At 39.4% G+C, this 25172-nt stretch overlaps 1 protein-coding gene and 1 long non-coding RNA gene across 6 annotated transcripts in view; one reads left to right on the top strand and one right to left on the bottom strand.

The window, feature by feature from the left end:
• LOC143725878 (uncharacterized) overlaps positions 1-25172 on the bottom strand; it is a 434149-nt gene that overhangs the window by 36887 nt on the left and 372090 nt on the right. The window lies entirely within an intron of this gene.
• On the top strand, positions 1669-13128 carry LOC143725875 (tripartite motif-containing protein 16-like). Of its 5 annotated transcripts, none has more exons than XM_077218697.1 (8): positions 1682-1867; positions 9422-9605; positions 9701-10004; positions 10185-10269; positions 10709-10984; positions 11772-11828; positions 12070-12117; positions 12308-13128. In XM_077218697.1, exons 5-8 carry the CDS (start codon positions 10729-10731, stop codon positions 12853-12855), a joined length of 909 nt encoding a protein of 302 aa, XP_077074812.1. In that variant the 5' UTR covers positions 1682-1867; positions 9422-9605; positions 9701-10004; positions 10185-10269; positions 10709-10728; the 3' UTR covers positions 12856-13128. The 5 variants fall into 5 exon arrangements, with proteins under 5 accessions (XP_077074809.1, XP_077074811.1, XP_077074808.1 ...); XM_077218698.1 differs by having other exon boundaries at positions 1684-1867; positions 9701-9948; XM_077218693.1 differs by having other exon boundaries at positions 1673-1867; positions 9701-10269.

The raw sequence follows: 25172 nt of genomic DNA, 5'->3' as shown, positions 1-25172 counted from the left end.
TACAGCATTTTAGTGTGTATCTGGGCTCTGGTCCAGTGCTAGTCTTCTCCAACCATAATCCTCTAACTCTAATAATCAACAAAGTTTGTTTCTGCTGTACAGCAGATCAAGAAGAAAATAGTGTCATAGTCCAGCTAAAGTAAGATCAGTAATGGTAATTTTTGTTGTAAAAAAGTTATTAATCGATTTCATTATATAGCCGCTCTAGAGAAAACAGTGATTTCATCGTCCAGCTCAGTTCAGTTCTCATATAATGGTGTCAATGCAGGCAGATCAATGATATTGTTGAATATTATTGTGTCCCCAACTAAGCCAAAAGCCTAAGGCGACAGTGGCAAGGAACCAAAACTCCATCAGGTGACAGAAACCAGGCTGTCACTCAGTTCTCCTATAGCCAACAAACATTGCATGATTATGATTCAGGCTGCATTACAATTCCCAATGAACTATAAAATGAAAATCAGATATCCAACATATCTTGCTTATCATGTATGCTTATCAACATATTAGTGCTTATTCACAGTTAAGCAGTCACTGGGGAAAAGGGTGTATGTTCTTAAGGAAAAATGAGGTGGCGCCAGTATGTGGAATGTGGCGTTGGTCCCAGGCATTTGACGTGGGTGGAGTGAGCATGTTGTGTTGCTGCCTGTTGTTTTCATTGCAGTCGGAATTAAACCAAGATTACACTAACCTCTTGTGGCATCAAGTCATTGTGCCTCTTCTACACACTGGTCCTAATTGTTGGAATGAGCTGTCATTATCCACCCGATCTGCTGAGACCCTCAAAGCATTTAAGAAACAGTTGAAGACACACTTCTTCTACAAACACTTAACTAATTCACATCCATAAACACTGTATTATATTCATGATATTGTTTCTTATATGTAAGTCACTTCAGATAAAAGTGTCTGCTAAATAAGTAAATCTGTCTCTTACTGTACCTGTAATTTCTCAAACTATCTCATTCCATCTACTGTATACATGATCAGATATGCATGTCTTGACAACAGAGTTCTCTCCCCAGTTTCTCTCACGCCTTTTGAAAAACTGGTTTCCCTTGTTTTCGCAGATATGAGTTTAAGAGCTTTTTCTTGAGATGCCAGTTCAGAGGTGGTATAAGAAGCCTAGGGGCACTCATGGCCTAATGGTAACAGAGTTGGACTGGTGACCCAAAGGTTGCTGGTTCGATTCCAGTACCGGCAGGAATATGACTGAGGTGTCCTTGAGCAAGGCACCTAACCCCCAATTGCTCCCCGGGCGCCACTCAAGGCTGCCCGCTGCTCCGGGTGTGTGTATCCACGTTTGCAGTGTGTGTGTGTTCACTACTCTGCTCCTAATGTGTGTGCACTTACTTGGATGGGTTAAATGCAGAGGTCAAATTCCACGTATGGGTTACCATACATCACGTGTCACTTTCACTTTTCACTTTCAAATATCCTATTTTTTTTCACAGTAAGTAAATAGCACTTCATATGGTTCAATACTCTCCTATATAAATGTAACCCCCATAAGGTATTCTTGCATTCTTGTCCTTTTAGTGGTTTATTTACATGGTCTAATCTGAATGCAGAGTAAAACTTTAATCTAACAAATCTGCCTAGCAACTGTTGATCATTTGTGAACAGAAACTTGTGATTTATCGATGAAGGAAACGTTTTAGGCTATGTGCTCAGGTTGGTTGTGAATGCGAGCAGAACGGGATGCAAGATGGCGATGGAGATTCAGAGCAGTGAAGAATTCAAGCTGTATAAACTGAGGAAAATTGAGTTAAGAAGTTGAAAAGAAGCATAGATGTATCAGTAAGATGTGCAGGAGAATTATTTTGGCTGATTGCAGAAACGAGAGATCAACATTTATCAAATCTTGGTGAGTGTTGAACTCTGAGATCATCATATATATCTATGTGATTGTGCTAATGATTTGTGTCATGGTTATTTATTTTTCCTTAAGTCTTTCGCGAGTTTCGGAGTTTTCGGAGTTTCGCGTCACGCCGTTTCAGGTGATGCGTTCTAAAATAACAATCTTGTGCAGGACATGCAGTAAGTCAGCAGAGGTGTCATATTTGGCCAGAGAAGGCAACAAATGTGAAAAGAATTGCTGAAATGTAAAGCTGGTTTGTAGCATACCAAGAATACAGACTACTTTGCTGTTATTAGTACTGTAGTGTTATTTAGTGTTAAATTATTGTATTTGGGTTAGGTGGCTCAAGTTTTATTGTGAATTTGTTATGTAAAAGTGTTGTGTTTTGTATTTAGACTACTTATATTTATATATTTATTTTAATATATAAAATTTTAAGATTTTTTTATGTCATTCATCATTTTGAGGCTGTTTTTTTAAAGTATTGGTTTAGGTACCGGTACCGTTTTAAAAGTATTGATTTGGCACCGGTATCGAGAAAGAAAGAAAAAAGATACCCAACTCTATTAACAAGTAAATGCGTTAAGATTGTAGCAAGATTGTACATATTTTTGTCCATTATTGTAGGGGGAATTCAGAAACGTATCTATATGGCTGAATTTATGTACAGTGATTATTGATGCTGTGACATTGTTCGAGTGATATATATATGTGTGCCTGTTTTAATTCATGCAGGCCAAGTTTTGGGTTTCCCTGAATCTTCTTTTCTGGATGGAAGATGGCAAGCCATCCAGTTTGTTATTGGTGATCATTGACTGTTTCGTGACCAGTAATGTAGTAGGACCGTACATGAACTCACAATCCATGGATTTCTCTTTACGGAACTTCGACTTGACATTGATTTAAGAAATTGCACTCTAAGCATTGGATCAAAAGAATCTGAACTCAGTGGTCTTGATTTCATCGGACAGAACTGGTGAACTTAATAACAATAACCCCGTGTGTGTGTACGTGTATAGTTTGATAAATTGTTTATTTTGTTATTGATGCATTTATAACATGTTACATTTGTGAATGCTATCTCTTTTTGAATTCAATTTTATGAACTGCTTAATGTAAATAGCTGGGTTCCTTATTCTTCTCATTTCCATTTGCACAAACCGAGTGTGTACTTACCCATACTAGGGTTACATAAGGGGCTTTCACACTGAAGGAACCTTTTCCTAGTTCCTAGAACTAATAACGGAAGAATGTCTTGGGTTACTTGACTAACCCTGTTCCCTGAAAAAGCGGCAACGAGATACTGCGCTTGATTTAAGCGCAATTGGGAACGCTTTTGTGCGAAACAAGCTGTCAATATGTGCAACACGTCAATGAAATTGACTCAGAGCTTCTATAGCCTCGGAGAGTGACATCATTGGAATGCGCGCACGACAGAGGCTATAATTGGATGTGCCACAGGTGCATCAGCTGGTATAAGTTTGTCTGATTTTCTGATGTCCCCGGACTGCTCTTCAGAGGCGGCGGGGGTGGTACAGAGGTTTTGTGAGGGTATTGGGAAGAGGCGGGTAGATTTACGCACTCCGTCCCACAAGACCATCAGGACTTTTTCTTTTTGGAGATAATAGTCCTGAGGTCTTGTATTTTTGGGGGCTGCTGAGCACGATGAGCCGGTCCCCAGTCTTGACGGCGGGCAGCGCGATGAGCCTAAGTGTGGCTCGCGTTTGGAAGGACCGGGCGAGGCTGGGTAGCCGGCAGCACCTCCCCCTTGAGTGCGGCAGGAAGGAATTGCACGAAAGTTTCCTCATGTTTTTTCACCTCACGAAACCTGCTGACGACTGTGTTCACCGAGTCACCAAACAGGCCATAAGGTGAGATTGGGGCATCAAGCAGGAACACCGTCCCTGTCCATGATGCCCGTGAGGTTCAGCCACCGGAGCTAGCACAGGAGAGACAGATCTGTGGCTCAACAAAGCCCTGTGAATGCATCCTCATCGATTGTACTACGAGTTACCACCTTGAGTAATTCCTCAACTGCTTTATCACATGAGGAACGTTCGGAGGTAGGAGAGAGAGCGAGCGATTGTCACGTGACAACTAAAGAAAACTAGGTGAGGACTCAATTGCAAAAGAATAGTGATTTATTTAATAAAAGAAACATAAAGTAAAACAAAAACCCACAAGGGGGAAAAACATAATATAAAACAAAACAACAACTTCAAAATCAAACATACCGGAGGTCACAGGAAAACAGGAGACGTATACAAAACATTAGACAACGATCCGACAAAGACTGCAAACAAGAGGAGACTTAAGAAGGGAACAAATCAAGAGGGGACAGGTGGAAGAACTCAAACAATAATCAGGTAACGAGGGGGAGGGATCAGACAAGGACAAGAGCACATGGCCCACAATAACAAAACACCCATGTGCAACACAAGACAGGACAGGCATGTGACATTACCCCCTCCCTACGGAGCGGCTACCAGACGCTCCATAAGACCAGACCAGGGCGGGACGGGAGGGACAGACCAGGGCGGGACGGGAGGGACAGACCAGGGCGGGACGGGAGGGACAGACCAGGGTGGGACGGGAGGGACAGACCAGGGCGGGACGGGAGTGGCCACGACGGTGGCTCAGGCTCAGGAACAGCAGACACCGGCTCAGGTACAGCAGACACCGGCTCAGGTACAGCAGACACCCGCTCAGGTACAGCAGACACCGGCTCAGGTACAGCAGACACCGGCTCAGGTACAGCAGACACCGGCTCAGGAACAGACACAAGAACTGTAACAGTCACAAGACCAAACACAAACACAGAAACAAACACTGGCTCTGGCGCTGGAACAGGCGCTGGCTCTGGAACAGACATTGGCTCCAGCTCTGGAACAGGCCTTGGCTCTGCCTCCGGCTCAGGAACAACAGACACCGGCTCAGGAACAGACACAAGAACTGTAACAGTCACAAGAACAAACACAAACACAGAAACAAACACTGGCTCTGGCGCTGGAACAGGCGCTGGCTCTGGAACAGACATTGGCTCCAGCTCTGGAACAGGCCTTGGCTCTGCCTCCGGCTCAGGAACAACAGACACCGGCTCAGGAACAGACACAAGAACTGTAACAGTCACAAGAACAAACACAGAAACAAACACTGGCTCTGGCGCTGGAACAGGCGCTGGCTCTGGAACAGACATTGGCTCCAGCTCTGGAACAGGCCTTGGCTCTGCCTCCGGCTCTGGAACAAGCACTGGCTCTGCCTCCGGCTCTGGAACGGGCACTGGACGTGAACGGTCTCTCGCTGGGCAGACGTGACGTGAACAGTCTCTCGCTGGGCAAACGGAGCATGAACAGTCCCTGGCATGGCCCCTCTTCTCCGCTGAGTCCTCACTTGGTCGGATCTTTATGGCTTTATTGGCTCTGCCTCTGGCTCTGGAACAGGCATTGGCTCTGCCTCTGGCTCTGGAACAGGCATTGGCTCTGGCTCTGGAACAGGCATTGGCTCTGCCTCTGGCTCTGCAACAGGCATTGGCTCTGCCTCTGGCTCTGCAACAGGCATTGGCTCTGCCTCTGGCTCTGCAACAGGCATTGGCTCTGCCTCCGGCTCTGCAACAGGCATTGGCTCTGCCTCCGGCTCTGCAACAGGCATTGGCTCTGCCTCCGGCTCTGCAACAGGCATTGGCTCTGCCTCCGGCTCTGCAACAGGCATTGGCTCTGCCTCCGGCTCTGGAACAGGCATTGGCTCTGCCTCCGGCTCTGGAACAGGCATTGGCTCTGCCTCCGGCTCTGGAACAGGCATTGGCTCTGCCTCCGGCTCTGGAACAGGCATTGGCTCTGCCTCGGGCTCTGGAACAGCAGATACTGGCTCCGGCTCTGGAACAGCAGACACGGGCGGCCACACAAATGGGCATTTCCGGATCGGTCTCTGACTGGGCAGACTCGACGTGCTCAGTCTCTGACTGGGCAGACTGGATGTGCTCAGTCTCTGACTGGGCAGACTGGACGTGCTCCATCTCTGACTGGGCAGACTGGACGTGCTCAGTCTCTGACTGGGCAGACAGAGAGTGCACTGTCTCTCGCTGGGCAGACGTGACGTGAACAGTCTCTCGCTGTGCAGACGTGACGTGAACAGTCTCTCGCTGGGCAGACGTGACGTGAACGGTCTCTCGCTGTGCAGACGTGACGTGAACAGTCTCTCGCTGGGCAGACGTGACGTGAACGGTCTCTCGCTGGGCAGACGTGACGTGAACAGTCTCTCGCTGTGCAGACGTGACGTGAACAGTCTCTCGCTGGGCAGACGTGACGTGAACGGTCTCTCGCTGGGCAGACGTGACGTGAACGGTCTCTCGCTGGGCAGACGTGACGTGAACAGTCTCTCGCTGGGCAAACGGAGCATGAACAGTCCCTGGCATGGCCCCTCTTCTCCGCTGAGTCCTCACTTGGTCGGATCTTTATGTCACGTGACAACTAAAGAAAACTAGGTGAGGACTCAATTGCAAAAGAATAGTGATTTATTTAATAAAAGAAACATAAAGTAAAACAAAAACCCACAAGGGGGAAAAACATAATATAAAACAAAACAACAACTTCAAAATCAAACATACCGGAGGTCACAGGAAAACAGGAGACGTATACAAAACATTAGACAACGATCCGACAAAGACTGCAAACAAGAGGAGACTTAAGAAGGGAACAAATCAAGAGGGGACAGGTGGAAGAACTCAAACAATAATCAGGTAACAAGGGGGAGGGATCAGACAAGGACAAGAGCACATGGCCCACAATAACAAAACACCCATGTGCAACACAAGACAGGACAGGCATGTGACAGCGATAGGGACGGACCCGTCTCTCGCTCATCAGCCAGATCCATTCTCGAGCCTTACAATGGAATGGTGGGTGTTGGCCCTTGGAAATAGGCGTGACGACTGCGTAGTATTTTAACTGTAAACAACTCACAATGCTCACACTCGCCTCGCTCTAACATAAGGGCAGCATGCTCTTCCCCCAAACATACAAAATAGTATTGGTGTGTGTCTAATTCAGACCGAGGGCTTTCCTTTTTTTGGTTCTTTTTCTCTCACTTGTAGGACAGAGTGAAGATGAAAAGAGAGGTTTTTCTGCGCACTGCCTGCAAAAATGAACTCCTACCAGAAGCAATAGAGTTTTTTCACCACAGTATGGTCCGAAGACAAAAGATCTGCCGATGCACCTGTTGCACATCTAATTATAGCCTCCGACGTGTGCATTCCGATGACATCACTGTCCAAGGCTATAAAAGTTCAAAGTCAATTCCATTGACGTGTTGCACACATATTTTCACAGCTGGTCACGATCAAAAGCGTTCCCAAAGCGCTCAAATCAAGCGCAGAATTGAGTATAGCTTTTGAAAATTAAGCTCACTTTTTGGCATGTTTGCACTGCAGGATCTGGGATGATTTTAGTTCTAGGAACTCCTTCAGGTAGAACTAAATTAGCTCCTACTCCAGAGTAGGGACTAACCCAGCACAGTAGGAACTACCAGTGATGTAAGTGTACGTTGATGGGTCAAACCATAGCATACGTAACAGCACCTGGCATTTTTAAAAAGCTGTGTTTAAACGTTTACACATCGTTTACTACATAATAAACACAAAAAGCTAACGTCAATGGCATTTACCTATCTCCTTTTTCTGTTCTTTTCTTAGCCTTGATGATATGAAGCACTGTGATTTGTCATAGGAGATTTCAACACTTAGGCCTCCTTTTTTCTCTTTTCATCTCATAACTTATAAGTCTACATTCCATCGCTATTATCACATCCCACGACACACAACAAAGTCACAGCTCCGATCATGGCCTCCTCAATTCTCCAGTTGTTGACGTTGTTGAACGCTGTGCTGTCGGCTGGCTTACATCAGGGGAATGGCCCCATAGGATTTATAGTTTTTACCCGGTTTGCAAACTACCCGGTGTTGCAAAAGCCCCTATAGATGTAAAGTTGCCATTGCTTCCAGACCTTCATCATCAGACAAATATTAACTCTTTCCCTGCCATTGACAGAAATTTCTGGCATTTGTGAGAAAACGCTTCTCCGCCATTGACGGAATTTTCCGGCTTTCCATGTTTTCACTGTTATATGGTAGGGGGGCGCTATTACACATCTTCTGAAAGACTACTGAATATCCCATGATCAAAACACAGGTGAAGAGGAAGCAAAAACAAGTCATCTCATATGTAATCATATGCATACGTAAAATAACGCGATCATCGACATTAAACAGCATATAAATCAAAACTGCCTAATGAAATGTGGACCCAGGGTGAGCTTCAGGACTGTGAAGCTTTGGGGGTGTTGGTGGACTCGATGTACTCCGTCTGTGTTTGACCATCGGGATCTAGTCATTGACGAAAACATGATTTTATCAGCTTTTTGCTCAAATGTTGCTTTTTCATGGAACCTACCAACATTCAAGTGTTGATAAAAAAAGATTGGATGAAGTTAAAAAAAAAAGGTATTTTTTATTATTTTAAGCATAGGGTCTGTTCTTTTTTTATATATATTTATACCATGGTCTGGGTGAATATTCGATTCTGATTGGCTGCAGGGTGTCCGTTAAAAAGTGATAGAGAACACCTAGTAAAGTAGTTCTGGTGAAACTGCCTGTTTACCATTCGAAATTAATAAATAAATGCGCTGCCTACAACAGCTGTGAGTAACCATAGCAACATGCAGTCAAAGTATCCGTTAACAATTTGCTCTATCAAAACAAACGTCTAACGTTAGTTAGATATTACATAGCCAGCCTACTAATACAACAATGAGCGACTTCGTTATTTCTTTTAACATTTATGGAGAATATGACAACTTTGACGACTGGGATGCTGCTGAAGAAAGAAAAAATGTAAATAAAACGGAGAAACGACACAAAGAGATAACACCGTGAGAATTGAATCAAATAGAAGACGAAAAAGATGAGATCAACACGAAAAAAAACCCGAAATGGGCAGTAAATACACTCAGAGACTTTATTGTTCAAAAAGAAATGGACTCCAGCTTTGAAAATTACACCGCTGCTGCTCTGAATGAGACCCTGCCGGAGTTTTACGCAGCTGTCCAGACAACCAAGGCAGGAGGAGAGTACAGCGTTTCAAGCCTAAGGAGCCTGAGAGCCGGTATCAACCGCCATATAAGGGAATTCAATATTATAACTGACATCAGATTCATGACCTGTAATGCTGTGTTTAAAGCAATAATTAAGCGTTACAGAAAAAGCGGTAAAGATACCAGCGTTCAACATCCACATATTTCTGAGTCTGATCTTGAAATCATAAAGAATTCACCTGTACTGTCTCCCGATACGCCCCTTGGCCTGGTCAGAAAAGTCTGGTTTGACATCCAGCTGTGTTTGGCTCGGCGTGGCAGGGAGGGCAACCGGGAGCTCTCCATGCAGTCTTTTAAAGTCCAGAGAGACGAGGATGGGGTTGAGTTTGTCACCCTGGCTTACAATCCGCACACCAAAAACCACAACGATCCGAATGACCCAGATAAGGAAAACTTCCGAGGTTTTATGTTTGCCAGACCCGGGGATCCGCTGTGTCCGGTAAAAAGTTTCACGTCCTATGTGTCCAAATGTCCATCTGACGCAAAAGCTTTCTACCACCATCCGAAGCACACCGTGACATCCGCTTCCGAAGTGTGGTACAGCCGGGAGCCGATGGGTATCCACTACCTCGGGAACATGATGAAAAAGATCAGCGAAGATGTATTTACAATTTATGTCAATATAAATGTATTATTAGTCCTAGTAGACCTACTTTTATTATAATTATAACTATTATCATCATCGTATTATCATAGGTGGTGGGTCTTTCGAAGGTCTACACTAACCACAGCCTCCGAAGCACCGCTGTAGGTCGACTCTCCGATGCTGGACTGGAGAACCGTCAAATAATGTCTGTGACAGGCCATCGATGCGAGAGCAGTCTGCGGGCTTACTGGGCTCCGTCAGTCCGTGAGAGACGAAGCTGGAGCAACGTACTGTCTGCATCAAGTGCCCATCATGGGCAGTACCCAGCTATTGTGGATCCTCCTTCAAAGGCCCCTATGTCTGACTGGCCGACTTTTTCAAATTGCACTATAAATGGAAACGTTGAAATTAATTGTAAATAAAAAAGCTAGCATGTAGGCAAATGACCCTCTCTTTGATCTGATTAATTTATTGCCCTCTATAAGCGCAAATCGCTGGAGCGCAGAACTAATTGGTTTTTTTTTGTTTGATTGTTGTTTGATTAATTGTTTTATGTGTAATAAAAAAATAACTATGCCTACCTTTGTGTTTCAGGAGTTAAAAAATGCATTTTTGAACCTGAAGGGTTCTACAAGCTGAGCGGACTATTAATATCTCCGGTTGCTAAATAAACCGTCAGGCAAGTTATTATTTGTAAAAACTAGATTTAGCCTAATTAAAATATAAACTAAAGTTTTAAAAATGTTTTATTTGGCAAGGGACCATGGTAATAGCGGGTTAATGCCCTCCGAGGTGTCCATTGTCAGGTTTTAATGGACTTCGGCGGAGGCAACCGGTTCACACCTCGCCGTCGTCCATTAAAACCTGACAATGGACACCTCGTCGGGCATTAACCCTTACATATTGCATGTTCAGATATTCATTCAACATGATTAAAAACCCTGGCGGTGGCTAAGTTTTTTTTTTTTAAATGCTGGCGGGGAAAGCGTTAAGACATTGTGAATCACAATAATTTTGTGTTCTTTAATAAAACTAAAAGGCAATAATTTAATCTTTTAAAAGTAATTATAGCGGTTAAACACAAAACAGATGAATTTCTGTATCTTCTTGTCCTGCAGAAGTGAATCAGTGAAGGACGATGGCGTCTGTTTCAGAACAGCTTCTGGATGCTCTGGATGATCTAGACACAGATGAACTGAAGAGGTTTAAATGGCGCTTAAAAAATCGTAAGGACTTTTCGAAAGCTGCTCTGGATAAGGCAGACCCCCCTGACACAGTGGATCTGATGATGAAGCGTTTTGGACCAGAAGAAGCTGTGAAGATCATGGTGGAGATCCTGAGGAAGATGAACCAGAACCAGGTGGCTGAACAGTTGGAGGACAAACACAAGCAAGGTAACTGGTTAAAGCAGTGGTTCAGCATAAAGGGAAAAAAGGCGTTCAAGTGCATGAATAGCTGTTGGGACTCTTCCTTTGTAAAGCGGCACCGAAAGCCAATTCCACTGAATCTTTCTTCTCCAGACTATTGGCTTATCACCATCTGAACAAGCCAGACATAGAAGTTTCTTCGCCAATGAAAAGCAACTCTTCAGGAGCTGCTATTGTGAATGTGCCGCTCCAGAAGAAGAAGACACTCAAGATGCTGAGCTCGTGAGGCGCCGTCAAAAGAGCTCACTGCAGCCACTGATTATATATTGTTCATAAAAAATATTTACATTTGAAATTTCCAGATGTTTTTAAAGGGAGGGTGTGACTACACTGCAAAAATAATCTTGTTTTCCATTTGAATTAAGATAATTTTTCATGTTTTCCATTTAAATTAAGTATTTTCCTACCCCATTGGCAGATAATTTAGCCCACTTTAAGCAAAAACACTTTTTGATTGACAGAAAACAAGATAGAATTTCACTTATCTAGTAAATGCTTCTTGATTTAATTATTTTCAGATATTTGTACTGGAAACAAGACTAAAGTACTGTGTAAGAAAAGCATTTTTTGGAGTACAATTTTTTTGAGAACCACTGGGTTAAAGTTAAAATGAAATGTGCTATTTAAAAAAATAAAAGCAAAACTAAAGAATAAGTTTTCTAAATATAATTGAAATATATTTTTATTTTCAGCCTAAACTTTGCTGATGTTTGTGTGGTTTAATGTCGCTCTGATCTCTCTCTCTCACACACAGCTCAGGCTGAGGGCAGTGTTGAGGATCCTGCTGCTGTTGGAGCCAGTTCAATGGAGGGTAAATATGAATCGTAATTTTTTAATGTGTTATTTTTTATGGTTATTTTTATACAGTCTGAAATTAGCTATGCAAGTAATCATTTGAACTAAATGTTGTCTTTTCAAGTGAGGATTTTTGCAAAAAATCATGTCCTCTCATTTTCTCCATCTAATATCATATTAATAATGTCTTAGGAATTGATTCAGGGATCATTTTTTCTTATGATAATCACACTCTTCATGTCTGTTGATTTCCACAGTCACCTTCACCAACGCTGTTTGCAGGACCAGAAGCGACTTCCTACAATGTAAGAAACTCTCTGTGAGAAACTCTCTGAGTGTGTTCATGTTCTTCCTGTAGAAGCTGAGAGAAAACATGACAGAAGACTTTTAGAGTTGATCATGTAAATGATGATTAAACTGTACTGGGAACCTGCTGATATATTGAACATGAAGAGATTCATAATTCCTGATTGTGATGTGTTTTATCTCCATTAGATTCCCATCTGCTCACTCTAGATCCGAACACAATGAATAAACGCCTCCGTCTGTCTGAGAATAACAGAGTGATCACGGTCACTGGCACAGTTCAGTCGTATCCTGATCATCCAGACAGATTTGATTATTATGAGCAGGTGTTGTGTAGAGAGAGTGTGTGTGAACAACGCTCTTACTGGGAGATTGAGTGGAGTGGACGTGTGTATATAGCAGTGTCATATAAGAGCATCAGCAGGAAGGGATCAGGTATTGAGTGTGTGTTTGGACGTAATGATCAGTCCTGGAGTTTGTTCTGCTCTTCCTCCAGTTACTCATTCAGACACAATAACATAGAGACTGAACTCCCTGTAGAGTCCATCAGGCATAGAATAGGAGTGTGTGTGGATCACAGTAGAATAGGAGTGTGTGTGGATCACAGTACAGGAACTCTGTCCTTCTACAGCGTCGACAGAGACACAATGATCCTCATACACACAGTCCAGACCACATTCACTCAGCCGCTCTATCCTGGGTTTACGGTTTATAAAGGATCAGTGAAACTGGGTTGATGAATCAGAATAAGATTATTGAGTCTCTTCATTACATTATTACTACAGCTGAACTACTGTCACTGGAATAATGTCAGAATTAATGTGTATAATAAATCTTCATTTAGACAAACATCCTTCTCATTATAAGAAAAGTATCTATTGAAACCTGCAAGATGCAAGAAACACTTTCAAGAAAAAAATAGCACTTGCACAAAACTAACTTTCACATGCAAAGAAAAACATGTAAACAAATAAATAAAATGAAATAAACATTGTCAAGATTATGTTAAATTTCAATGTGTTCTTGTTAATATGTGTTCGTCCCTTGAGTTTGACCTTTATTACTCCCTGTTAGTTTCCTTCCTTACTGATTATTGGCACCTGTGTCTCGTTTTGTTCCATTGTTTTGCTCTTGTGTATTTATATCCCTAGTTCTGTTTATTTGTCAGTTCATGTCTATGTTAAGTGTGGTTAATTTTCATATTCTCTGTGTTTTGTCAACAGAAATGGAGTTTTCTCTTCTGAACAATTAGATAAAGATCTAAATGATAAGAAAATATATAATATTATAACATTTTAATGACAAATTCAATTTGTACCACTGTAGTTGAGGTCAAGAAAAATATTCATGACACAATTATAATGGCCTCATGACAGCCAATTTCAACACCAACCACATGACAGTTTAATGTAATGTTAACCCATAAAGCTAAGTGGTTTCTTAAGTTTGGTAATTAATCGGCTATGTCATGTTTATGACATATTTATGACAGGTTGTGTTAGTTATGTCAGTTGTCATTACCAAGACACTGACAGGTTATGATGTATTGGTTTCTGTCAAGTTGTCATAACAAATACATCTCAAACATCTCAAAAAAGTCATATTTGCATTAAAATGTCATAATTGAGCGAATGACACTTAATGACAGTTGTCATAAACATGCATAAAACCTACTTCATATTCATGACGTGTCATGTCATGATTATGAAGGTGTCATGTCAGTCTTATGCTCATTTCAAATAATATGATGTTGAAATCCTTGTGGGAATTTCAGTAGAAGAAACGTATCATGTAATGGACAACAGTCTTTTAAGTAGCCTTTTACAAGTAGCCTACAAACAAGTAAAAGTGAACAACGTTAATTTTAAGTATGCGTATTGCAATGCTTAATAATAGTTGACAAATGTTTCTAATACATTATAAGTTGGTGTAAATGTAAAAAATGTTTTTCGAAATATTAAAATGATAAATACATAAATATTTAAAATATATTGCAGTAGTGTTTATCAAGTACATATATTTTAAACACACTAAAAGCTTAATCAATTTGCTATGTTCTTAAACAAAGTACTCATAAAATGTACTTTAAGTAAGAGCAACATAAGTATGTTTTCTTTAAATACACTAAAACTTCACTAAAAGTATGCTTGTGTTTAATATATTTCTTAAAAATGTAATTAAGCATATATTTATTACCAAAGTACTTGTAGTGTGCTTTTTAGAAATAAATTAAAATTATGCTTGTGTTTAGCATATTTCTTAAGTGTAATTTAGCGTATATTTATTACCAATGTACTTATAGTATACTTTTTAGAAATACATTAAAATGCAATTCAATGTATTTTTAATGCACTTCGAATAAGCATGTTCGGAATACAAATGTATTATAAACATACTACTTGAATTTCAAGTATTTCAAGTTTTCACCTAGGAAGGATTTGTATGAAGGTATTTTTGGTGCAAATCAACTGAACGCTTGTGACAGTGAAATGTGTAGTTGTAGAGAATAGCCACACATGTGTATCAGTAAATTTGAAGTCACAGAGAGAAATGTTTTAATAGTTGCAAACTTATAGACTTTTTTTTCTACAAACACAATAATAATCACATCAACAACAAAATAATAACATTCAATACTGAATAGGAGCATAAAGACAGTCTTATAATTTAATGCCCTTTTTCAATAATCTGAGCTAGCACAGAACAGAGGGCTCGCCGTTTTTTTTTTTTTTTTCAGTTTATCCCCATGTCGAAATACAATATTACTTAACATCTAAATAATTGACAGTTTCCAAATTATCAAACATTGGTTCTTATGCTTCACTTCCTTCGTATTTTTTAAGTACATTTTTTGTACCTTATTATCAAAGGGTCTCAAAACATATAAAATAAATTATTTGCTAAAATAATGACAAAACAGAAATCAGAAACATAATAAGAGCAAGGGTTCAACAATGACAATTATTGTTGAAAACTGTAAAAATATTATTTCTCAACTGTCTCAATACAGTGTAACTGTCCTCAAAATCTTTTTTTATTATTATTAATATTGTAACAGGCTTTGTTGGATTGTACATGACAGAATCCAACAAAGTCTGTTACTATAATACCGGTAATGATGTACTGGCGCTCGTTGTATGTGTGTATGCAATGTATTTTTCCCCTCGGGGCTTTCCGTAGATAAGAATGGGTCGTGCGCACTTGGTACTGGAGTGTCGCGGGTTTTTGGAGTTAGTGATCTGATGTGTGGTATAATAAAGTGGAGAAGAGTTCAAACTGCTATGTTTATTATTTATTCAAACTGTTCCCTTACACCAAGAAGGTTTAGTTCCCCTGCGGCTATTTTCTCCAACTTAAACCGATACCGTGACCATGCGCAGTTGCGCACGAATTGTCTATGCACTCGCAAGGTGTCTAGATTATGCGCATGACTTAAACGCTGGCAGACACAGCAGCAGTTGTTGGCAGGTATATTGATCATGAAATCAGAATTTTCTTTTCTTGAATTATTCATTCATTAATTTATGTCACTTGTTTAAGTCATCTAAAAAATATATATATTTATTTTAAACTCGATTGGGGGGCCCCCTGGTGGCAGCCGCTTAGTTCGCTTATGCCTCGGGCCGGCCCTGACCAAATTATTTTTCACTTTCCACATAATTTGTAGTATTTTGAATTTGACCAACTCTTTAAATTTCAAAGTCTGCAGTTTTATAAACACTTTATTTGCATGGTCTCATAAGCCTTGGTTGGTCACAATTCTTATCGCTTTCTTCTGAGGTAAAAACAGCCTCTCTGTATAACTGGTGCATGCATTACCCCACACTTCGGTACAGTATGTTAAATATGGAACAATGAAGTATAGAAGCTGTAATGAAGCTTCATCCAATGTGTGTTTAACGTTATAAAGTATACCAATATTTTTACTGATTTTACCTTTAATATGCTCTATATGAGGCTTCCAACTAAGTTTGCTGTCTAGGATAACCCCCAAAAATTTCTGAAACACATTCAATATTTACATCCTCAATAACTAATTTTTACATTCTTTTTCTTCTTATTTCCAAAAACCATACAATTTGTCTTATCCCAATTTAAAAACAATTTGTTACAATCAAACCATTTCTTTAATTTTGTCATTTCCCTTTCAATAATAGCCATTAATTCATTTAAATCTGTCCCAGACTTGAACACAGTTGTGTCATCAGCAAACAACAAAAAAAATCATATGTTTGGAAGCCTCAAATATATTTAATAATATATATTAATAAATATATTTAAGAAGTTTAGGGCCAAATACAGAACCCTGGGGAATTCCGTATACAACAGTTTTACAATCAGAGTTATCGTTTTTAAATTGAACATACTGGCTTCTATTACTTAAGTAGCTTTCAAGCCATTTATATATGTCTGACCCCTTAATCCGTAATGGTGTACATGTTTGTCAACAATAATTTATGGTTAACAGTATCAAACGCTTTCTGTAAGTCCAGGAATATACTTACAAGATACTGTTTTTTTATCCATTGTAGCAAGAATTTCTTCAGTTAAATGAATTAGTGCAACAGCTGTTGATCTATTGGATCGGAACCCATAATGATAATCAAAAGTTAGTTGTTTTTTTCCCAAAAATAGATATAATTTATAAGTAAACCATTTTTCTATTATTTTAGAAAACTGTGAAAGTATTGCTACCGGTCGATAATTATTAAACTCATGTTTATCTCCCTTTTTAAAAATAGGTATTATCTTTGCCGTCTTCATCTTTAACTCATTAGCAATATCTGTTCCACTATTAATAACCTTTCCTTTGTGGTCAAAATACTCAGGTAAATTTTTACTCTGAGAATTTGGCTTCATAACCCTATTTAAGATTTCCCAAGTTTCTTTAATATTAATCTTGTATTCATTTATTCATTTATCTTGTATTCGTTTGGCCTTGTGGATTCATTAAATCAACATTAACATCACCACATAACCACATGGTCTTATTTAACATTGTACAGTCTATAAGTTCAGTGAGTATCTTTAAATACTTCTCCATGTAGTGTCCACCGCCACACATTCTAGAATACCTTCAATCAACAATCTTACATGTGTATATTTCTTTGACACACAATGCCACACCTCATCCTCGTTTTCCCAGTCTGTCAACATGATACAAACTATATCCATCAATTCCCAAATCATAACCTTTGACAGCATTTAACCATGTTTCAGAAAAAGCGATTATATCAAACTGACTTTTTAATGTATCTAAATACTCTATCATTTTATTAAGGGTGGGGTATGTGATTCTCTTTTTTGTCCATTTTTTCAAAATAACTTGAAATCCTATTCCTAACCCACTTACAGCCACTGAGTTAGAAGCACTGAAATGAAAATTAAGCAATTTAATCATCTGTGGAACGGGCAGGACTCGAAAAACTCCAGCCAATCATTTCCTCCTGGAATCATTTGACAGTAAGTTCGTCAATCAAACGGTTGAACCACACCCCCCTCCCCCCAGCGCGCGTGACCCCCTTCGTGCGCATACTCAAAGCTCGTGACGCATGCGCATCTCGTCAGTAAAGCCGGTTCCATGATTAGTAGTAAATCGTCATTACAATCTCTCGCGCATCTGAGTTTTCGCTCGTGCATGATTGCGCGTCCATGTTCTTCGAATGGGTGGAGTCAGGGCCAGCGTTGGAGGAAAGATGGTAGGACCATTTGAATTGTGTATTTTCAAAATCTGCCGGTCGTTTTCCAAATCACATACCCCACCTTTAAGGTTTGTATAAAGACTTCTACAAGTAAAATGGACCAATGAAAAATTATTGTCTGATTTAACATTTAAGTTGAATTCATCCTCACTATAGTACTTGCACGGAATTAAATTATGGTTACACACATGCATTTCTGAATCCAAATCTACATCCAAATCATATATTTTATATTCCCCATCTCCTCTCCTCTCTAAAGGGTTCATTTGTTCAGCCATAAGTTGTTAATCAAATGTTCAAACATAAATACAAAAGAACAAAACTCAATGCGTGACAAGTCCATTTTCCTTGCTGAACCAGCGCCTTTAAATTAAAAACTTGAAAACAGTACCTTATGCGTTCCCCTCTTGGTTTCATTGTCCCAGCCATAATCTTGATCCGTATCCGATCCAAAAAAAAACAAAAGAAAATCCCTGAGTCTTTAGCCATTAGCTCCAGATAGATGCTTATTTTTCAACAATGATTTGACAGCAACTACGAAATCACACATCGACGTTTTCCTTCTGCGGGGACTGATAGTTTGCCAACCAGCTAGCTGCACATAGTGTTGTCTCCAAGTCTGGTTCCTCCGCAGGTAGATCCATTGTGATGCCGAACTCAGGTAGGAATTACCGTCTTCACAGAAGATTTTCAATTTGGCAGGAAATAATATATGGTGTTTGATCTTCCTCTCGCGCAGCACTTTACGTACACCTTTATATTCCCCGCTTTCCGTGTAAACAGCTGGAGTAAAATCTTCATCAAAGTAAATCCTGTTACCGTTCACTTGTACGATTTTCTTCATCCACGCTGCCTTAAGCACACTCTGTATTATGACATAGCTTTGAAATAACACCATAATAGATCGGGGACGCTCTTGTTGCCCAGGCCGCTTTGGCACGAATATCCTGTGCGCACACTCAATGCAAAACTCTGCAGTGACATCAAGTTGTTCCTGAATCATATTCGACACAAAATTAATCATATTATTTCCCTCACTTTTCTCGGGCACTGAGTAAATCCTGATGTTTTTCCTTCTTGAGCGGCTTTCCAGATCTTCACATTTTCTTTGAGTAAAGTTTGTTGCTGTAACATGTGAATCATTACTCGCATGATGTTCCTCTCAATGTCCTCGCTATCAGACAGCCTCTGCTCAGCACCATCCATTCTTTTTTTAATATCTTCAAGTTCATTTCGTAAATCACTCACTTCTTTCCTGAGTGCCACAAAGTTCCCCGACGTCTCAGTGCGAAATGCTGTTATTTCTTTAAGTATTTCAGCCATACAAAACGCGGCTGCGTTGTTTTCCTCAGTCCCATTGTCTCGGTAAATTTGTTTAGTTTTTTTTTTTGGGCATTGTCAATCTCTGATTTTCAGATCAATACCCTTTAGTGGGATGTTCTTTCAGTGAAACACCAAATTCTTTTCCAAAGAGAACAGTTGTAGTCGCAGTAATCACTTCGGTTTAAGCGGAGCCATTTACCAGTCGTATACTCCGGCGGCCATGCGCATGAACTGATCATTTTAGTTCGCTCCTCGTTTCTCAGCAGGTTTAATGGATTATTTCCAAAAAGGTAAATATAGTTTAAGCGCGAACTTAAAATAAAATTGTGCATCATTTCATAAAGTTCATCCTGTTTTTATTAGTTTGGACGTTTGTTAATTCGTTAATGACTGAATGATTGCAGGCATTCACTTCATGTAGGCCTAAAAAAAGTCTACAAGTTTGCAACTCTTAAAACATTTCTCTCTGTGACTTCAAATTTACCTGATACACATGTGTGGCTATTTCGACAACTACACATTTCACTGTCACAGGCGTTCAGTTGATTTGCACCAAATATACCTTCATAGATTTGCTCGGGCTTGTACTTCCTTTGCTGCAGGTGGACGGGTCGTGTCTTTTTACATCTGATATACACTTTTAAAATGAGTTTTGTAAAAGCAATTTCAGGATTCCCGCGGATCCTTAAAAAGTCTTAAAAAGTCTTAAATTAGATTTTTAAAATATAAGGCCATAAAAAGTCTTATAAAGTCTTATTTTTACTTATGAAAGGTCTTACATTTTAGATGCCACTTCAACTTAGACATATCTAAATGTTTTCCAAATTAAAACTATCTAATTAGCGTAGGCCTACGTATTTTTTATTATTCTATCTTTGTGGATTTGCTTATTCACTTGACAATTCGCATTACATTCGCGGCAGAATAACGTCTGTCTCCTGCACGCGAGAGAGGAGAGAAGAAGAAAGTTGGTAAATGTCAGTTCAGTCGTAAGTTCATTCTTTATGTGCGTATCGGGTATGCAATGTGTATTGTCTATCATGATATTGTAATCATTGTTTTAACTATGTACGAGGCACTGTGAGCTGACATCGCGTTTGTCTCTCGTGCTTTCACTGCGTGATGTGTGCAGTTATAGGTATGTCCCCAAATTAGTTTTTGTCTTATATTTATATCATATTATGTTCTTATATTAGAATATCACATCAGTAAGAGTGCCGTTTTCCCCTGCACAAGTGTGATATATGTTATACAATAGTTAAATTAAAAATAAATTAATATTGTGAGTTACTTTTTAGACACCATATTGTGAATATTGTTTGTTTTCCCTTTATTTCGCCGACTAGAATTTCAAAGTGAAACCGTAGCAGAGTCTAATGCAACAGACAGTGTTGCAAATGATTTCTTGACTGAAATCCACGTTTTGAACGAGTCATTTTAACGATTCAATGAACAATCACTTGCTTCTTTCCCGAATGAATCAGCCGTTTGAACGAATCGGTTGAATAAATGACTCCCTCAACTCGCTTACGGTATTAAGACTGTGACTTGCCGCCGCCTACTGGCGGTTTTAGTTTCATATTTAAAGTACCCTTTAATTAAAACGTTAAAATTAGAAATCATTTCATATTTAAATATTGAATATTGATTTTAAAAAAACAAACAATCTCATAGCTTTATTTATGCAATTGTAAATGGAGTGTAAATATATTAATGCCGCTTCTGTGTCACCTCTGCACTGCAAAGATGGATTTTGATTAAATTATTAATTTGACTGGTGACCGTGGTACTGTATAATTATTGTGTATTAAGTATTATTGTATAAATAAGTATAATTACTGTATAATTTAATTTGAATGTTAGTATTTGACATAAAAGGTGATGCAGAACTCTAAATAAGTTTAGAAAAAATGTCCATATATAGGTGAAAATGCCCGTGGAAATCAATTTAAGGTGGCAAATATTGCACATTAATTAATAATTTCTGTCACTGCTGTGAACTGACCACTGCATAGAATATGAAAAATATGAATATCTTCGTGGGTCAGCTGTCAACAACAGGCCTAAACCAGCCATGGCACCAGCACAAAAACACAATCAGTAAAATATCATCTAATTATTATCAACAAAATGTTGAAAATATAGAGATATATTTTTATCAATATTGCACACCCCTAATGTACGGTATTAATTTTGATTTCTTCAGGTCTTAAAAAGACTTAAATTTGACTTAAAAAAGTGTGCAGGAACCCTGAATTTACGGTGAAGTCCAATGAAATTAATTTTATTGTAGAAAATACTAAGTTACGAAAATATTCACACTTTTTACTTATTGATAACTCAAAAAACAAAAATAAATTAATTTATTGGAATAAATATAGTTTTTAAAATGAAAAAAAAAATTTAATGTTTTTTCTGATCTTGAACATAACGTATCTTGTAAATAGTTTTAGTAATTTATTTTGTTAATAATTAGAAAATAAACCATTCCTGTTAATAACAACAGCGCAATACATTTCAGCAATGGTTTATAAATTTGCATTCTTTGTATTTTTTTTTTTTTCCTGTGTTGTGAACTTCTTCTTCTCAAGTGTAGAAAAGATAGAGTTGCAGACCAGGAGATTGTTGAGGTATAAGTTCTTTATTTCGTCGCTGTAGTCATCTCAATCAAGTCTAACTAAGGGAACTTTACATTGTAGTTTATATACATTTCAAGGGGGAGGGATTGCATATAGGTGGAGACTTCTCTGAAAACAAAGCAAATGTAAATAAGGTATACAGATTGTGGAACCTGCTCAGCATGAGACACGAGAACAGGAAAGACAGACTTCTCGTACTGAGATGAGACAAATGGTCTCAGTAATAAAATAACAGGTGTTCAAACTTGCTCAGCATGACTCTTCACCCGGTAAACAACGAGAACAGGAAAACCCTAGCCTTCTCGTACTGAGATGGGACAGTCAGGAATATCCCGCTGGGAACCACTACCGTTTGCAGAGATTTCCTGGTCTCATCATTTCTAAACTTTCTCAATATAAAATACTATTGTATTGGAAATCTAAATTAAACATTTAAATAAATTTGTAATCCTACACCTGCAAGGGAGTAACTTAACCCCAGCCGGCCCATGTTATCCAGAATTGTCCTAAAACACGAGAAAAAGTAAACACAAATTTTAAAATATGACACAGCAGTACATGCCAATTAATTGAGGCTGGCTTCCTATGTATTTTCATGTCATTGTTTTTGTTTGTTTTGATTATATATTTTTTTCCTTGCCTAATACATGAAATGTTAAGACATGTGTTTTATTATTATTTTATTTTATTTATTATTTTGTTTTTGCTGAGGGATGAAAAAAATGAAGAATTGCGTCGATGGGTGCTGACGTCACATGCACGCCAGCTCATTGAAGAGAGAGATGTGAGCCACGTGTGGCTATCAATCTAATTCATCGTCGTTAAAATTTTTCTAAATAGCTGTCTGAACTGTTTCATTGCATTATGTGCGTCACAATTGTTTCATATTTTCATAAATAATGTTTAAGTTTGTGTTTGTTCATATAGAAAATGTGGATGGTTAATGCCGTTCCTAATTGAGTATAAAGTGTGCAATAGAATAGATGTAAAGCGTTTGTGCTGTAGTAGTATACTTGTTAAAACATGTTTGCACATTTATGTAATAGGAATAATGTTGTAAGTTTAAACGTTTTGAATGTTTTGTTTTATTTTTTTTATTGAATACAAAATAATACATACAACCAAGGCAAATGTATTCTTTCTACAGTGCGTAAGAATATCGAATGAAAGGCTCAACAAAACACAGTTTAACAAAAAATAAATACAAACTTGAAATCATATCTTACATTAACTTAGGGTTAAAAAATAAATAAATAAATAAATAAATAAGTAAAATAAAATAAAAATAAAGTTAAAATTTAAAATGAAGGGGCAATATCACACCAAATCATATAAAATTAAAAGAACAAGCAGCTTTATCGCACTCCCACCTCTCATTCCCTCAACGGCTCTAGAAAAACACTTTAAATCATTTTTGAACACAAGTAGTGGGAGGGATTTAAAAAATCTACATTTGTGAATGAAATATTTTGCCATTATTAGTAGTAGTAGTAGTAGTAGCCTTTATTGTCACTAGCCACAAGTACCAGCGAAATTAGCCATCAACCTGTCCATACAGACATACATACAATATGACAAGGGGGTAGACAGGACAGGAAGACAGGGCATTGAGGAAGAAAATACAGCATAACATGAGGAGAGGTGAGGAGAAAAAAAGGCAACCCCCAGACTATGCTCCTGTGTGGAGTACAGTTTGGGAACAGTAAAAAAAACACCTCAGCCACATTAGCACATAATCAGTACAATCTACAACATGAACACACAAGACTTGCAACAGGGGAGGGAAGTGGGGGATGGAGGTAACCCAGCACAGACAGGCACCCATCCGGTCCTGCAGCCATTCTCGGCGCTGGTCACAGACCCGCCTGACAGACTGGTGGTACAAAGCGTTGAAGGCGAGGGATGGGGGGTGGGGGGGTGATTGCATATCTGTATATATGTAGGAGTTCGTGTATGTGTAGGCCTGGAGAGTCGCTACGCCTGGCATCATAATCTAGGTGCCTCAAGTCCGCAGGATTGTCATAGCGATACACAGCAAGTTGCCATGGAGACAACCCTGATCATGTCCCAGGCAGAGTCAACAATCAGCAGGTGTCTGAGGAGTCGGGGAAGGAACGCAAGAGCGGCTCACTGCAGTGCTCTTCCGGGGGAGTTGTTGTTCCAACAGCGGCCTTGGCCAAGGCCAGTGCTGGATGAGGGGGGCCGAAAGCAGATAAGATTGGGATTGTTTGGTCTTGGGACGAGTAGCCGCATTCCGATTTACACAGCTCCTGGTCCACTTTGGTCTCTAAAACGATCCATTTGCCTTTGCAAAGCTGTGAGCTTCTCCATGAAGTTATCCATATAGTGGTTCATAGACCCAGTCTGAGTGCTGACAGCTCTGCCCACTGCTTCAATCATGACGGGCAGCCTTGTGGGGCTTTGGACAGCTGTCGCCGACTTCTTAATTCCTCGATAAACCAGGACAATGCCTGATCCAATCAGCAGAAACCCTGTTATCATGGTTCCGAATAGGTAGATATCTTCAATGTCCTCCACGGAAAGAGCCGCCAGACACACGACCCGCCACTTCTCCCACGCGTCCATCGTATAGCCAGCTGCGAACGTCCCGGCAGGCCAGTCAGGTTCCCCCGAACCCAAGCTTCTCGTCGAGAAGATGGTGTCAATTGCGTTGAGAGACAAATTGATCAAATCCATAATTTCCTAACTCACAATGTTATCAATCAAATAAAAATTAACACAGCAGACTTTGGGAATTCCAAATAAAATATGGTGTAAAGTAAAAGCAAAACCATCAACAACCACCTCCTTTTCTATCAACCAGTCCTGAACTGATATCCAGAAGATTTTGGACAAATTGCATGTAAATAAGATATGGTCAGTGTCTTCAGAAAGGTTATTACAGAAAGAACAGGGGACAATATCTATATTAAATTTTTGATTTAAGAATATGTTAGAAGGATAAATTTCATTTAAGATTTTGAAATGTATTTTCTTCTGCTTTAGGGGAAATAGGAATACTTAAATAAGCTCCTCTAAGATATTTTGCAGTAGTCTCATTAAACATGTGATCTAACTTATTTCTTTTAATTTGACAGGGTGTTGTGGCAAAAACAATAATTAAACAAACAGCATCAGAGCGTAAGAGACATCAGGATTTCAAATTAGGTTTAAAAGATTTATTCTTGCAAGAATAGGACCCAGTCGCCCACACAGTCCAGCTGCAGGGTGAGTGAGACTCAGAACAAGGGGATGCCAGCAGTCATATGCCACATCCACACGAAGCCAGAGCTTTCCCTATCCGATCTTTTTTTCCTCTTTCTAAAAAAAAATTCCGTAAACACGGCGCGTCTCAAGAAATATCTGCGTACACACGAAACCACTGAAACC

Source organism: Siphateles boraxobius, unplaced genomic scaffold, assembly GCF_051911475.1.
Source record: "Siphateles boraxobius isolate OS27281-9 unplaced genomic scaffold, OSU_SipBor_1 77, whole genome shotgun sequence".
NCBI classification, from domain to species: Eukaryota; Metazoa; Chordata; class Actinopteri; order Cypriniformes; family Leuciscidae; genus Siphateles; species Siphateles boraxobius.
This window is presented reverse-complemented; position numbering and strand designations above follow the sequence as displayed.

What these genes read in the sequence shown, in the direction of transcription:
- LOC143725875 (XM_077218694.1), top strand. Translation starts at nt 10,729, where the DNA reads ATGGCGTCTGTTTCAGAACAGCTTCTGGATGCTCTGGATGATCTAGAC. An exon ending in GGAGGACAAACACAAGCAAG is followed by an intron (nt 10,985 to 11,771) that starts GTAACTGGTTAA and finishes TCTCACACACAG; the next exon opens with CTCAGGCTGAGGGCAGTGTT. An exon ending in CAGAAGCGACTTCCTACAAT is followed by an intron (nt 12,118 to 12,307) that starts GTAAGAAACTCT and finishes TATCTCCATTAG; the next exon opens with ATTCCCATCTGCTCACTCTA.